Source organism: Fukomys damarensis, unplaced genomic scaffold, assembly GCF_012274545.1.
Source record: "Fukomys damarensis isolate Sample0158 unplaced genomic scaffold, DMR_v1.0_HiC HiC_scaffold_12, whole genome shotgun sequence".
NCBI classification, from domain to species: domain Eukaryota; kingdom Metazoa; phylum Chordata; class Mammalia; order Rodentia; family Bathyergidae; genus Fukomys; species Fukomys damarensis.
In genome coordinates, this window is record NW_022900924.1 from 19,500,344 (window position 1) to 19,516,702 (window position 16,359).

Here is a 16,359-nt window from a genome sequence, read left to right on the forward strand (position 1 = left end):
CCGCCGCTCCACCTGCGCTGGTCCGAGTCTCCACCCACCCTGCCGCCTGCCGGGGGAGCCGTGGGGGCGCGGGACTGCGCGCTCAGCAGGAAGCTGGGTTTGCTCCCCACCCCATCCCAGCACCTGTTCCCCATCCCAGGTGTTTCCTGGGAGGCTGCGCTGTAACCCAGCCGAATTTTGGAGCAGGATCTGGGTCAGGGCCAGTTTCCCCGACACTCAGGTTCATTGACTTGCTCTTCCTTCCAACTCTTGGCATTCCCGGGGGCAACAGGCATCTCCGGGGCTCCCCGCACCCCCAGCCCAAGGCCAGCCTTTGTCCCAGGCGGGCATGCAACCCTGGGTCCCACACCCACACCCCCGGGAGATCTGGGCGAGTCATGAAGGACGCCAAGCATATGGTGTCATCCCTGGCCTCCCATGACCTCCCCAGGACCTGCATCCCCTGAAGGAGCCCCAAGGCCTCCGAGGGCCAGCGCTGCTCCCTGGCTTATGCAGCCCCTCAGCCTCTTACACTGAACCCCAAGGGTGCCACAGGCCATTTGCACCTGTTGTTCCCACCAGACCTGGCTTTCTCACAGCCCTATATCTGCCTTACAGGCTGGGCTTGAGTGCCACCTCCTCAGAGAAGGATGGCACCACCAAAGACATGCCCAGGTTTACTGCCTCCATGGCTCTTGCTTCCCCCAGTCAGCACTCTGATCCACAGTTCGCTGCCCCTACCCCTCTGCCCATGGGTACTGGGTGTGCAGTGGGCACTTGGCAGAGAACAAAACTTCAGACACCTCCAGCGTTGGAGTCTGGGGCATGCTGGCATGTGAAGCAGCGGGGTGGGTGCCCCGAAAGCAGGGCTGCCAGCACATGCTGTGGTCTGGACTCCCCAGCCCTCTTCTAAGGAAGCATGTGGTTCTGGGAATTAAGGCTCGGGAAGTAGGAAGTGAAAGGGACCACAAGCCTGGCCAGAGGATGGGTGGCGACTTTATCTCCCAACTGCAAGGCCCTGGCTCCCTCCTCCCTCCTGCGTACCAGCAGCTCTCTGTGGCCCTGTTCAGCACGGTCCTGCTGGCCCAAGTCAGCCCTGACCCAGAGCAAGCACTCTGAACCACGGCCTCCAGCAAGGGGGCTTCCTTGAGAGCCTCATTTGCAAACAAAACCTCCTGGTCTCTGCTGCCAAAGGGGCAGAAGCCCAGGCCCAGGCTGGCCCTACTGTTTTGTGCAGGAACTTCACCCCACACGGCCCACTGCCCCTTTCCTGTCCCCCTGGCTGCCCCACGACTCCTGCCCGTGCTCAGCCTCAGCTCAGGGTTTTCTGCCCGTGGAACACGCCAAGCCAAGGCCCCCAGTGTCCCCAGATGCAACTCCACCAGGGGCACAGGCACAGCACCATCCAGCCTTCGGGCCTCAGCAGCCCCGTGCCCAGGTCTCTGCCACAGCCCCACACACTGACCGCTGGGCTGCACTGCCCACCGACTGGGCAGCAGGGGAGGACAAGCAGTGTCCAGGGCTCAGCCACTGTGCCCCACTCTGCTCCCCAGGTCCCCTGCCCTCCTGCAGGCTCCTGGCCACTAAGGGGCAGGAGGCTCCCACTCTGAGGGTCAAGACTCTGAGCCAGGCTGGGCCGACCCTTCTCAGGGGAAACGGGCCTGGGCCGGCCAGCACTTGCCAGCACCCTACCACGTGGCACCCGGCCCAGGCGGCTGGCTCCCCGGCTGCAGGTTACCAGGGAGACGGCTTCCTGCTCTGTCTCCGTCCCTGTCCAAGGTGGGCCCAGGGCAGCAGCCCTGACCCCTGCACAAACGGAGACCCTGTGGCCCTCACGTTCCCTCTCTGTCCTCCCAGATCAACAGCCAAAGTCCACCTTTGCGCCTCTACTCTCAGGATGAGGCCTCACTGCCCTGCCACAGGACCTGTACATATGCTGTTCCCTGCAGGTGATGCCTTTGCCTCTTTTCCTCTTGGGGAGCAGCACTCCAGCTCATTCAATCTTCACGTCACCTTCATTTCTACTCTGTACCTAGAACAGTGTGACCTTAGGCAGCTCACTAAACCTCTCTGGGCTTCAGTTTCTTTCTTTCTTTTTTTTTTTTTGGATACTGGGGATTGAACTCAGGACCTTGTGCTTGCCCAGCAGATGCAGAGCCACTGAGCTGCATCCCTGGCCCTGCTCTTTTAAATAAAGCAAATAATAAAGGCTTACTGAGGGTGAAGAGTCTTCATACACGGCAGCGCCCGGCCCCCACTGGGCTGAAGGACGGCGATGCCACCTGCCCGGGCACAGCTGCTGCTGGGCCTCTCCACACTGCGTGCTCCCGGGGGCGGGCGGCAGGGAAGGAGTCTCGGGCCGCACCTGCTCCCACCCCCGCCGGAACACGCCGCCCGCCCTCGGCAGCCTCCCTGTGCGATAATTGTCCAGATTGCTGTAATTCACGGCACAGCACACTGGCGCTGAGCTCAGGCACCATTACAAATGTCACCGTGCGGCTCCAGCACCCCCGGCTCCCGACGCGTGGGCAGCCCATGAGCTCAGCGCGGCCCCTTCTGCGTGTCCAACCTCGAGGCCGCAGGGCACGCACCACCCAGGCAGTGACTCAGTCTGCGGCCCTTCTGCCCTTCCCAAGGAAACAGGGACAGGGTGCGAGGACCAGGGCAGACCTCACGCTACCAGGGAGCCCAAGACAGTAGGGGGCTGAGGCAGGACCACTGTCCCTGACTCAGAATCCCAAACAACAAACCACGTAACCAACTGCCATGTGCCTATACCTTTAGTTGTAGGCCATCTGAATTTTTCAATTATCTTGCATGAGTAAAACCATGTCAAAATTCACGTTAGCTGGACACGGTGCCACACGCCTATCATCCCAGCACTCTGGGAGGCTGAGGCAGGAGGATCACAAGTTCAAGCTCAGCCTGGCCAACCTAGTGACACCTGTCTTGGAATTTAAAAAGGACTGGGGAAGTAGCTCAGGATAAAGGTCCCAGGTTCAGTCTCCAGCAGTAAGACAACAATCACTGTGCCATTGTACATGAGTGTTCACAGCAGCAGTGCACACAACACACGCTGTAAACAGGCTGCCATCAGGCCGAGGAGATCCAGGAGGGCACTGCCAGCAGAGGCGGATGTGGGGGCCACACATGACTCCATACCCAGATGCCCGGAAGGCAGCACTGGCCACCGCAGGGACAGAGGCAGAGGCTTCTAGCAGCCACCAGGGCAGTGGGGCACAGGGACAGGGCTCCAGCAAATGGGCAAGGGCCTCTGCTCCTGTGGGGTACGAACGCACAGAGCTGGGCAGCGGGGACAGGGGTGGTCGACACGGGGCTCTCTGGACACCCCGAGTGTCACCTTCAGCAGCCGAGACCACAGCCCAAGTTGTGTCCATATTCACTGATGGGACAGAGGCTGGGCTTCCTGCAGAGACCACCGGGGACACGGACACGAGAATTGGCCCTGCGGCCCTCTGGGGGCGGCTGGCACCCTTGCACTTCCCTGAGCCCCGGAACCAGAAGCCCAAACCGGGCCTGCTCCTTTCCACAGTCACCCAGGACCCAGGCCCTTGCTGCATGCCACTTCGTCCTGGCCTGGAACCCAGAGGTGCACTCTGCGGGGACAAAGGGCAGGGCCCGCAGGAGGCCAAGGGAAGGACAGGGCCCGAGACGCACTGAGCACTGTGGGTCCTCAGCTCAAGGCCTCCGGGACAGATCCGACTCCAGGCCCCTCAGCCGCTCGACCCAGGCAGCAGCAGGAAGGTGATGGCTAAGTGCCTGCTGCTCCAGGACACCTGACTTGCCTGCCAGGCTCCTGGGAGGGGCCGCCCTGACCTGCCTCGGTGGTCCCGGGCCACGGCCTCGATACTGTCTGTGCCTGACAGTGCAGCAGCTGGACCCTGTGCATGTCATCACGGTGAGTGCCTTAGAGCTGGGGACAGTACTGTGTGGGGACAGGTGTCTCCCCAGGGTGCAAGCGGAGGGGACCCTCACCACCGCTAGGAGGTGGCCTGGCCTGGAACCTCAGCACCAGGCCCCACACTGGCTGCCGGCCAGGCCACCAGTCTGTCTACAGATGCCACCAAGGCCAGGAAGCCACAGCCAGCAAACCACGGTTTCCAGGAGTCAGGTCCACCACAGTGGCCACACTGGCCCGCCCCCGGTGCCCCAGCCTCCTCTCCATGCTGCCTGTCACAAGGTCACCAGGAACCAGAGCGTGGCCTCTGCCCGACACCACCACCCCAGCTCCCACAACACCAAAGCTCAGTCTCGGGACTTTCTCAGTGGGCAACTGGCTCCACTGTCCTAGCCCGCGAAGGTCAGGTCGCTAACACCCGAGTCCAGTTTCACGTGCATGCCCACAGCCTCCGCGGCACACGGACACCCAAGTGGTGACTGCCACAAGCACTGCGCCTGGCCTGGGCTCCTAGGAAAAGCGTCACCATCCCATGCAGAGGCCCAGACCCGAGGTCACAGTGCCGAGACGGACACAGGGCTCCAAGGGCCCCACACCGGAGAGCCACCACCACGCTGCCCAAGGCCTCACCTCTCTTGGCGGTCTCCATCTCCTCCTCCGTCCACCGCGAGCTCTCGTTCATCTCCAGAGAAGCTGCAAAGGGACATGGTGGTCAGCGGGAGCACCAAGGGGCCGCATTCTGCCTCCTGATCTCCGAGCGTCCTGGCCATGACAGCTGGCTCAGCCTGCACTCTGCCGGGCAGAGGTGACCCGCGTGGGTGGGCAGTGACACCGTGAGGGGAGTGAGGGCAGGAGCACCCCTGGGGCCATGCATCGGGGGTCCCAGCTCGCTGTTCGGGGGCAGGGGCTGCCCTGGGCAGGTGGTGACAGGAGCACCTGAGGACCCCCACGCCGAACACCCACAGTGACCACCCAGTGTGTCCCAGGCATCCCCACTCGCCCAGGACAGGAGCGGCCACCTGCTGCCCAGAGCTGCTTCAGGGGCCAGAGGGGTGGCCACGACACTGTGCAGCAGCATTTCAGGGGGCCCCCTCTAAGCACCCGGAATGTGAGCCCAGCCCTCCCCTCCCCACTTCCGGTGCCTCAGGGCCACGAGGGGGCGGACACAGGGTCAGTGCAAGGGACAGCGCAGAGGCTCGGGCAGGGCCGGCCAAGGCCCAAAGGAAATGACGGGGACAGTCCCCGGCCACACAGCTGGCAGGTGCAGCGGGGAGCTGATCTCAGAGACTTTCTCGCTGGTCCTGTAGGACCCCAGGGGGACTGGGGGCTCACTGGGAACAGAAAGTGCCAGGACAGTGCAGCAGCTGGGGAATCCGGGTGTGTTTCCACCTGCAGCCCAGCCCGTGGGCCTGGAAAGCACCACCCCGGCAAAGGTGCACCTGAGGGGCCGCAGATACCACAGGCCTGGGGGGACGCCAGACGAGACAGCGGGGTCCCAAGCACAGCTGTGACTCTCAGGGCACGAGGCCGCTTCTGTGCACCTCGAGGTATCTGGAAGTGGGTCCTAAAGACTCTTCAAAGAGGGGCTGCACATGTGGCAGACCCCAGGAGGGAGCAGCGCTTCATCTGCATGGCACCCACCCCCATCCCAATCAGTGGAAAGACCAGGCAGCCCCAGGTCCCCAGCCGCACACTGCTGCCCCCTGTGGCTGGGCTGGGGAACTGCAGCTCAGGTCATTCTCTGCCCTCTTGGGAGGGGCAGGAGAAACTGAGGCCCACATCCAGATAGCGAGGGCAGAGGGAGGGTGCAGCAGCACGTGAAGGACACCAGGGTGGCTCACAGCCTGAGTCTGCCCTCCTCCCAGGCCCCAGCAGAGAAGACAGTGAGGACCCTGTTGTGCAGAGAGGGCGAGGAATGTCCTCCAGGCCCCACAGCGGGACCTGAACCCTGGCACCCCCCGCAGCCTCCCGTCCCTGCACTCACCCAGCTCGGCACTCTGCTGCGGGGTGACGGCCTCGTCATTGTTGGCCTCGTTGGCCATGGAGCGTGTGATGCGGCCCTTGCGCCGGCCCTGGCTATTGGCGGTTTTGCGGCCCTTGGAGGCCACGGCTTCCTTCTCATCATTGTCCTCCCCGGAGGTGTCGTCCGTCTTCTCCCTGAAGGCCGGAGGGTTGGAGATCATTGAACCATGGTGAGGTAGGAGGGGACAGGACTCCACCCGCTCCCAGCTCAGGGGAGCTCAAGAGGAGGGCCAGACGGGGCGCTGCAGGCACAGGGAGGGCCAAGTTCCTGGGGCAGGCACGGCCCGAGGCCTGGGACACCAGCCTGCAAATCGGGGAGGCGGGAGCCATGGCTGCTGCAGGGAGGAGCCAAGCACTTCCTAGGTACTGTCCCAGGGCCCAGCGGAACTGGGTGTGGCTGGTGTGGCTGGCAGCAAGCCCAAGGCTGCTCTTTTCCCAAGGGGACACCTTCCAGAGAGCTCTGCGAGTGGCCACGCCCTGCCCTGGGTACCCCTGGCCCAGGGACACTCCCACTTACTGCAACACCAGACCCAGGTGCACAGGTGCACATGACCTCCATCTGCCCCCAGCCTTCTGGGAAGCCGGCTCAGGACGCATGGCCCGGGCGGGGCCTGGGTGGGAGGGCAGCCAGATGCTCCCAGAGCCACATTCCTGGCTGTGGCAGGTACCTGGCGCCCAGCGGGCCGCCCCCAGCTCTGCTGGCTGCAATCCTGCCTCGGCCTCCAGCCACCTCCTGCCAGAATTGAGGGGGAGGGGGAAGGGCGGCGGCAGGGGAGGAAGGGGCAGCAGACAGGGCGCCAAAGTCACTCTGGGATTCACCAGCTCAGCAGCAGAGCTCAAAGGGGCGGTCGGTCTCACACATCCCAAGGGTGACAGGAGGAGGAGGCGGAGGCTGGCAGGCGCCTGAGATCGTCCTCACCCGCCCCGCCCTGGGGTGGCCTCTCGAGGTGGCCTTACTTGCTGAGCTCCTCCTTGCTGTTCTCCACGTCCGGCTTCTCCTCCTCCTTCTCAGCCTCCTTGTCCTTCTCTTCTTTCTCCTCCTGGCTGCTGCGCGGGGGCGGAGGGGGCTGCTGCTGCTGCAGTGGGGGAGGCTGGTGAGGCGGGCGCATCTCCGTCTCTACACCTGGGTGCAGCGTGCGCTGGGGGTGGAGGTGGGGAAGGCCAGGGAGGCGGAGGGGCCTGTACTGTACTCCAGGTTCTGTCCATGCTCCCTAGAGGAGGGTCTTAACCTCTGTGCTCGGATTCCTTCAACTTGGAAATGGGTATTTCAGCCAGACATGGTGCACACTTATAATCCCAGTACTCTGGGGGGCTGAGGCAGAAGGATCACAAGTGTGAACCAAATGTAGGCAGTTTGGAAATGCCTTAGCGATACACTATTCCAAAATAAAACAAAAATAATGTAAAAGGGCTGGGGGTGAGGAGACCCTGGTTCAATCCCTATTATAAAAACAAAACAGGGCCGGAGATTTAGCTCAGTGGTTCTGCTGCCTGCCTTTCAAGGCTCCAAGTTCAATCCCTGGTACCAAAAACAAAACAAAACACCCCCCAAAACCGAGGGGTATTTAAGGTGCTAATGCCTCAGCCAGGCACTAGGAGGCTGATGCAGGAGAACCTCTTAGAGCACTCAGGATGGTAGGTGGCACAACGCTCGTATGGGGCACAAGGGATCCACCTTGGGCGGGACAAGGCGAGCATCACGTAAGCCAGGATGGGGCACTGCCAGCCAGCCTTGCCCCACCCAGCCCAAGCTCCACAAGCTTACAACAGGAGGGAGGCCCAGGTCAGGAGCCGAGGGCCTGGGGCTGCCCACTCACGAAGCTCTGCCACCCAGAACGTCCACCCCAAGGCCCAGGCAGCGTCACTGACACCCCAGGTTATTCCAGCCGGCATCTGAGAACCGGGACTTCAGCCCCCACCCCCGACCTTCCCCGTGAGGCTCCACTATAAGGACCTCCAGCCGCTCCCAGGCCACAAAGCCTGAGCAAAAGCAGCTAGTGGGCAAGTGGGCATGGCTGGGGACAATAAAGCTTCATTTACAACAGCAGGTAGGGGCTCACTCTGGCCCACTTCACTCTACACCAGCACCGTGCAGACCTGAGGTGTGAAGGCAGGAATGGTGTCACACACCTATAATCCCAGCACTCTAGGAGGCTGAGGCAGGAGGATCTCAAATTATAGACCAGCTTGGGCAACTTACTGACTTAGTGGGGCCTGACTGAAAATAAAAAATAAAAGGGGTGGAGGAGACGGGGATGTGGCTCAGTGCCAAAGCCCCGGGATCTGTCCCCAGTCCTGCAAAAACGGTGCCCAGATTCCCACCCAGGGCTCTGGGCCAGGTCCTAGACCTAGGGCATTTCCACCTGCTCCCAGGCAGCTGCTATACACAAAGCACCCAGGACCTCGGCCCTGGCAGCCTAGGCACCTCCAGCCCTGAGCAGAAGCAGGACAGAGACCCTAGTGCCCTGAGCTCCCGGAGAGCAGCTGTGCTCTCCGGCCCATGCGTCCAGCCCAGGCTATTCAGGAGTCCCCAGCCACAGGATCCACGGCGAGCCAGCCCTCAGCACACCCCCCAGGCATGGTGCTTCTGGAAAACAACATTAACAGAACGGACGCCCGCCAAGCACAGCAAAAGCCCGATGAGGCCAACTCCATCTTTCAGCTTGAGCTGCTCCCATCCTAGAGCCCAGTGTCCCCTCTGCTCTACAGACGAGGACTTGGAAGTAGAGGTTCAGGGCCCACCCAGGGCACATAACGTTTCTCAGCAAGATCCTAAAGCCCAGTGCTCTGATCCCACCCAGGCCTGGAGCCCAACAGGTCCAACATCCAGAACCACCCGACACCCTCACGCTGGGCTGGGCTGGGGCGGGGGGCCGGCAGGCTGCCCACACGGCGTGGCCCTGCAGCCCCACACTTTGGGCTCCTCAGGCTGCTCCTTGAAGATGTCACCAGCTGACTTGCTGGGTGGCCGGCAGGCTGCCCACACGGCGTGGCCCTGCAGCCCCACACTTTGGGCTCCTCAGGCTGCTCCTTGAAGATGTCACAAGCTGACACTTGCTGGGCATGCAAGAGCCTGGGGTTCATCCCCAGCACCAGCAAAAAAAAAAAAAAAGGTTAAGAACATTCCAGGCTGGGTGTGGGGCTGCGCGCCTGTACTACCACTCAAGAGACTGAGGCAGGAGGATCACCATGAATTTGAGGCCAGCCTGGGCTACCCAGTGAAACCCTGTCTCAAAAAAGCAGAGATAAGAGTTCTAGTACCCAGCCACACAACTCTGATACGGTCCCATTCGTTAACTCATCCAACAAACACCCTTCTCGGCATCTACCCCAGCCCAGGACCCCGGCTCACAAGTCCCCCTGGGTCGTCTTCCTTGATGGAGCCCACCCTGGCGGCCCTCCTCACACCTCGCCCAGCCCTGAATGCCATCATCTCTCCTTCCTGGGGACCCAGGGACAGAAGCTGCTACCTCAGCTGGCATAGTGGGGGCACCTGTGAGACAGAGGTACACAGGCAACAGCTCAGGTGCCAGCTGGAACCCGCAGGAACCTCGAAGGCCACTGCGGACAAAGCTATCCCTAAACGCCACAGCCAGTGATCACAACGTCAGCTGCAGCTGCATCCCTTCAGGGCCTGGCACCATCCAGACACACAGTCCCCTGCCCTTCACTTACTCTCTTCAGTGCTGCGCTGGGATCCAGGCCCTGGAACACACTAGGTACTCACTCTACGCTGAGTGACACCCTTGGCCCCAAAGCCCATTTTAGATGCTAAACGGGACCCTCTCCTAAAACCCAAAGACAATCCCTAGTCTCCACTACCTAGGCGTGGCTGGTCTTTCCCCCTCTCTGAGCCCCCGGGAGAGGCTTCAGGGCCTTTGCACATGCAGTGTCCTTGGATGGGGCAGTTACTCTTCTTCTAACACTGTTCCTTCTCATCGGTGACTCAGGTGGAGCCCGACGCCTCCCCAGAGCCACCCTGATCTCCCTGTGGGCACTGGGCACCAGCACTCATCTTGCTCCCCGGGAACCATCTCAATAACACCCCTGCAGGAGCCACCAAGGTCCCCGGGCAGCTGTGGCCCCAGGGGCCGCCACCAGTCACAGCCTGTGTACCTGACCCAGAAACTCCTGCTAAGCTCCACCCACCTGTGACCCGGGGCCTGGGGGTCCCCGTCACAGATAGGGTCACACTGCCCTCAGCCTGGGCAGGCCTGGGGTCAGCTCCCTGTGCCACATCCAGCCCACACAAAGGTTACGTGACCTGGCCTCTGCTGCTGTCCACCCAGCGCCCTGTGTCCCACCCCAGGGCCTCACCAGCCTGGACCCACAGCGTGGTGGCCCCCCACTGGCTTCCAGGCAAGGTGTGGCCAGGCGTTGGGTACCGCCAGGACCCTCGGTGCTGTCCCGCCCCACAGACCAGCTCAGCCTCCAGCGGCCCCCAGTGGGCTGAGACCCCACCCAACATGGCCAGCGGCTCTGTGAGAGCAGGAGCTAAAGAGAAGGCAGGAGAGGCCCCATCCCCGGGCAGGGGCCTCAAGGCCCTCCTGTGGGAGTCACAGCCACAGGCCCCACACGGACGTGGCACACCCAAGGTGGACGATCCTGGAGCCCCTCAGCCAGGTCACAGGGGGACAGGCTCAGATGGGGGTGGTGTCCTTGGCACACAGGACCTCGAGAGTAGGGGGACACCAATGGCCTAAAGCCTGGGCTCCCAAGCCCATGCCTGGGCCTGCACCTCCCTCCGTCCCAATGCACAAGCACTGGGGAAGACAGCGGACCTGACCTGCAGCCAGTGCCAGGCGGGCACCAAGCAAGGAAGGAGCCAGGGCAGGGAGGCCAAGCCCTCCGAGGGCGGAGACCAGGTAGCCTGGAGATACCCACGCTGCAGCCAGCGCTGCTCCTCCGGGATGCCACGCCACCCTGCCCCCACCAGAAAATAAGGACCAAGCAGGCCACCAGGAGGGGCCAGCAGGGCAGGGCAGGCTGAGTGTCAGTTGAAGAGGAGCAGGGGACCCGCAGTCAGCACCCTGGACACCCACCCCAGGGTCCTGGCCACAAGGGACTGGTGGCCGCCTGAGGCTGTGTCCACTTCAGGCAGACGTGGGCCGCTGCAGGGTCTCCATCCAGCACGGCCCGTCAGGGTCAGGGCAATCGGCCAAGTTGCCCTCAACTGCCTCCCTTCTGCTCAATCTGACGATGCTCTGGAACCCTCGTTCAGAGTAAAAAGTGACTGATTTCTAAATCTGGGGTAAACTTTCTTAAAAACAAAGAAACCCAAATGCTTGATCAAGTCACTTTCGCTGTTGGAATGTGTCCCCCGCCAGTGTAAGGCCCTGAGCTGGGGAAGAGGGACTGGGTGGTGTAAGACGTGGGACAGGCCAGGCCAGCTGGGGGTGCCGCAGAGGGCTCTGTTGGCCAGGAACCTGTGGGGCTTCTTCAGGAGGTCCTTTCACTCAGAAAGGAAACTGAGGCCTGCCTGTCTGTCCACAGCAAGAGATGGGGGCCCGGGGACTCTGCCCTCCCTGATCCGCCAGAGGCTGCAGAGGCGCTGAACACCGGCCCCTCCAGCGTGCAGCTCCATCCTCCGGCCCGGCAGCAGCACCAGGCTGGCCTGATGCCTTGGCCACCTCAGGCTCAAGCAGGGGCTGCATCTACTTTGCCGCCAGCCCAGGCCCCAAAGGGACACAGCAGCCGGCTCCACACCATTTCCTGTGGGGTAAAGAGCCACCCTTAGGGGCCCCGTGTGTGCAGAACAAAGGGGCTCCGTCCTCTCCTCCATGTCACTGTTCCCATGGCACAGAAGGCTCAGCCACCTCCTCCCACGCACAGCCCCTCCCGGTGCTGCCAGCCAGCCCCCCCAGGGCCCTGCTGGGTGCCCGCCTTGGTGTCCTCCCAGGTGAAGGCCGGTCAGGGCATGGACACCTGGCAGGCCTCAGCTCCTTTCTGGCCACTGCAGTCCCAGGCCTGCTGCCCCTCTCCATGCACCTCTGCCACTGCCTGGCACCGACTCGCTCCCCCACCCCGCCTCCAGTGTAGAAAATCCCTGAATGCCACAGCCAAGTCTCCGAATCACCTTGCTCACGCCACCAAGCTTGGACCACCTCAGGCATCTGTCGGCAGGGAAGCCCCAGCCGCAAACCAAAGTGGCCGCCCTCACGCATCTGCAGGGACGAGGAGCAGGCCTCGGTCCTGGGCAATTCGCCAGGATGCTCAGCGTGCAGCCAGGGCTGGTTTAGTCTGTCGGCAAATGGCAAGCATGGCTGACCCCCAAACCTTCACAATCATTCACAGAATGTTTTCAAACCAACTTCCTTCTCCTCTGATGCAGAAGCCTGCCAATGATTCCCATAAAGGGCCTGGGTATTTTAGGGTCCTCGGGCCACATAGCTCCTGTTGCAACATCGGTGAAACACACGCTGTCGTGGCCACGCCTACCAGAACTTACGACTATGGCTGTGTTCCAATAAAACTTTATTCACAACAGGCAGGGGACCAGCCTAAGCCTGTGAGAGCTCGGACCTGCCTTCCTGTCCTCAGCCTCCCCTTGCCCCCATCCTAACTCTGGCATTGGCGTCTGGAAAGCAGCACCTCCAAGTTCTGCCTACTTTTTTCCTCTCCAAGAACCATGAAAATAAACACAAAGCTATTAAAGTTTAAAACCTAGAGTCTGTAGGGCCTCTGCCCTGACACTGTCCCAGGAAACCCTCACTCTAGGAATGCGGCCACCTCATAATGGCAACCACTGAGCCCTGGGCCAGGGGTCCAGAAATCTTCCAGCTCTGTTCCACAGCTATCGGGGCCTCGTAGGACCAGCCTCCCACCAGAAGCCACCGCACCCTGCCCTCACCTGGCTCTTGCCGCGGCGCCGGTAGCTCCGCCTCACCAGGCTCTTGTAGTTCTCGTTCTTCTTGGTCAGGTAGTAGTAGAGGACGCACTCAGCCACCGTCTGCAGAGACAGAGAGAGCGCTGAGGCCTGGTCTCAAATCCCAGCTCCCCCGGGACCAGCCAGTGACCTGGCACCGGTGACCCAACCTCTCTGCACCTCGGTCTTCGGGTCTGTAAGATGGGTCTGTTAAGATCCGTCTCCCAGAACTGTCACAAAGATCAAAGCAGGCACCGAGGGGAGGCGGGAGAGACACTGAGAGGCTTTAGCTGTCGATAGCACCGCTCTTGCTATTGTTAGCACTAAAATTGGCTTTTCCTCATTGCAGCTCAAGCGGAAAACAGGGCCTGCGGCACAGGGTACACACACGCCAAGCCCCCTGGACACAGCTCCAGTGCCCTCTCCTCTGTATCACCTCCCTTCCCTGACACCCAGGGTCCCCAACAACCACATCCAGGGTTCAAGCACCAGGGACTTGGGTCCCCATGTCCCACCTCAAGCTTTCCTTCTTTCTCTACCTCAACTTCACCACACGGCCCTGGATCTGGACACCGGCAGCCCAGGGTCCACAGAAGCCCAGTGAGGGGCACCGCCATGGAGGCCCCTGAGACACCAGGACCCCACTGCAGAGGGAACAGAGGTGCGCTGGACCCCAGCTGCCCCAAGCAAAGAGCCACCAGTAGGCCATCTTCCCGGAAGGGGCCACAAACTCAGGTCCTCCCAGAAGGCCGCCAGTCCAACCTAGGATATTTTCTTTTTCTTTACAGTACAGATAATTGAACTCGGGGCCTCCACACTGAGCTACATTCCCGGCCTTTGTTTTATTTGAGAATCTTGTTCAGTTTGCCCAGGGCTCAAGCTCAGAATCTTTCCTGCCTTGGCCTCCCAGAGTGCTGGGATTATGGACACGGACCTGTACACCTGGTAGAACATTTTTTTTCTTGGTACCATGGATCAAACTCAGGACCTTGCACTTTTGAGGCAGGTGCGGTGCCACTGAGCTACCTCCCCGGCCCCAGTAGAACAATTTCTAATCAGAAGCCCACACATGGCGCGTGCTGACCGGCCCAGTGGGCGTCTGCATGACGACAGGGCAGAGTCCCTGCCACTGCTGCCCCGTTCTGGACACGTGCCAGCAGTCTCCCAGGGCAGCTAAGCTGAGGTCACCATGACGCCCACTCCATACCCCAAGACTGTGCCCCCCACAGCCTTGCTCAATCCCCATCTGACCCGTGCTGCCTCTGCCCCAGAGTTCCCACCGGCGTCTGCCAGCCGTCCACACCTACAGGGTATCCCTGCCACACTGGTTTTTCAGGCACAGAGCTCTCCCTGAACTGTCCCGCCCACCTCCTCAGACGGAGGCCATCAGCCCATCGAGGGCAGGCGGGATGACAGTCACCCTCCAAGCCACCCTGCGTGGCCACACGGGGACCCCCAGGGCAGCCTCCGTCTTGCTGCACCCACAGCGTTGGGGACTTCCGGCCCACGGTGCCATCTCTGCCACTGCTGGCCTTGAGGCACAGAGAGTGGCCACTCTTAAGGGCACGTGGGTCCCTGACCGTAAGAGCCAAAGGATGGTGGCTCCCAGCTCGGGCCTGAAGGGTATTGTGAGCCACGGCCTGTGCAAGCTGACAACCCGCAGAGGCCACTGCCCTGCACCCGGAGCGAAGTTCTCCATACCTGCCTATTCTGTCCCCAGCTTCCCAGGATGCTTAGTGCCACCTCTGAGGGGCTGGCAGGGAGCCAGGCACACCGGCCACGCGGCACCCCTGATTCTCCTGGCTCAGCCAGGCCAGACAGGGCCTGCACATCCCCAGGGGGACGACAGGCAGGGACAGTGACAGGGACCCTGGGCACGAGGAGGTCGTCAACAGGGCCAAGGATGAGGCACTGAAGGGACAGAGTGGGACAGTGGGCAGCCGCGAGACTCACCTTTCTCTCCAGGAACGAGGCAATCAGGCCGAAGTTCTTGGGGTGCTGCATAAATCTGTGGGAGGAGGCGGGTGGCCAGTGAGCGCCCAGGCACCTGCCAGGTCTGCCGCCTGGCTTGGCAAGCACCGCCCACCCGGGTTCAAGGAAGCCAGGGGGTGTGAAGGGCGGGACAGGGCAGAGGCTTCCTCTGTGTGAGTCACCAGCTGTAGGCCTTTGAGGTATCGCTGTCCCGCTGGAGACAGCTTCCAGGAAGACGCGGACGTCACACAGACTCTGGGGGTGCCCCGTGAAACCTGCTCTGGGCTCCTCCCCAGCTGGGCCTGGGCCTCCCTGAGAGGTTCAGTGGGGCGTGGTGCCCAAAGGCAGGAGGTGGTGAGCACAGATGGGAGCCCAGGGCACTGGGCCACAACATCCAACAGAGCCAGGACATCACCAAGAGTGGCAGCAGCAGGGTCAGCGGGGGAGGGGATGTGGCCAAGGCCAGCCTGGGCACAAGGGTGGGGAGGGCTGCAGTCTGACCCCAGGGTCCCCGAGAGTGCACCTGCCCGCGGGCTCCAAATGCTGCCTCTGGGAGGCCCAGCAGGAGGCCAGTGGCCTGCCCACAACCAGCCAGACACCAGGGCGCCCAGGGCGGCCTTGTCTCTTCCTGGAAGCATCAGGGACAAGGGGACAGCATCCTAACTACGCCTTGGTTTCCCCGGGACCCCAGGAGGCAGCCCAGCCTTTAGGTGGCAAGGACAACAGAGCAGACCGTGGGGCCTCCAAGCCCCCATCACATTCTGGACCCCGCAGCTGAGTGTGGTCCACTCAGACCCAACTTGTGGAGTTTCCTGGGAGGACAAGGTCTTTTTCCATCCCAAAGCACAACACACGTCTCCCCAAAACAGTGGCTCTGGAGACCCCAAGGCTCCACTCAGAGCCCAGTCCTGCTTCTACTCGCCCAGGCCTCTGCCCCTTGCCCAGCCAGAGGAGCACGTAGTGAGTGTGCACTCTTAACCTCTCCCTGACAGCCTCTCACAGCCCAGGGGACAGGGACAGCTTGGCTGGGCTGCCGTGAGGGGCAAGAGGGACAAAGGCACCACCCACAGACACGGCCCGGCCCCGGGTCCAAGGAGGGCCTGCTCGATGAATGGCCACTCTCGGAGGAAAAGGAGAGCCCAGGGCCAGAGCGCTTGAGTGGCACACAGAAAACACGGCCTATGTCCCCCAACTCCAGCCCTGTCACTGACACACAGCGGCCCCCGCATCCTGGGGACTGGCTGAACGGAGTCCGCGGCACCTCAGAGTGCGACACCACGTGGCGGACAGTTACCTAGTGTGACCCCAGCACGGCCAGTGCGCTTGTGAAAGGGGACACAGACACTGGGAAGGAGAGTGCACGAGGGCCAGCCAGGCCTCAGCGCAGGGTCAGACTCACTTCTCCCGGAAGGTCTCCTTCTCCTGCTCGCTCCACACGTTCATGACCTGGCGGTCCTTGTACACCTTCATGGGGTCGTCCACGAGCCCGTTCATGTTGATGAACTTGATGCGCTGCTGGTCAGCATCGTAGAGCATGGGCGGGACGACAGCCAGCTGCCGCATCTGCTTCTCCAGGTTCTGCGGGCACAGCAGGAGCGGCGCG

At 62.0% G+C, this 16,359-nt stretch overlaps 1 protein-coding gene across 1 annotated transcript in view; it reads right to left on the reverse strand.

The window, feature by feature from the left end:
• Positions 1-16,359, reverse strand: part of Ncor2 (nuclear receptor corepressor 2) — an 80,521-nt gene that overhangs the window by 37,096 nt on the left and 27,066 nt on the right. The window contains exons 11-16 of the mRNA XM_033762684.1: positions 16,156-16,334; positions 14,739-14,793; positions 12,771-12,869; positions 6,878-6,996; positions 5,883-6,055; positions 4,529-4,591 (exon numbers count right to left, since the gene is read on the reverse strand). Of these exons, the coding sequence (XP_033618575.1) occupies positions 4,529-4,591; positions 5,883-6,055; positions 6,878-6,996; positions 12,771-12,869; positions 14,739-14,793; positions 16,156-16,334 (688 nt within the window). The remainder of the gene's footprint in view (positions 1-4,528; positions 4,592-5,882; positions 6,056-6,877; positions 6,997-12,770; positions 12,870-14,738; positions 14,794-16,155; positions 16,335-16,359) is intronic.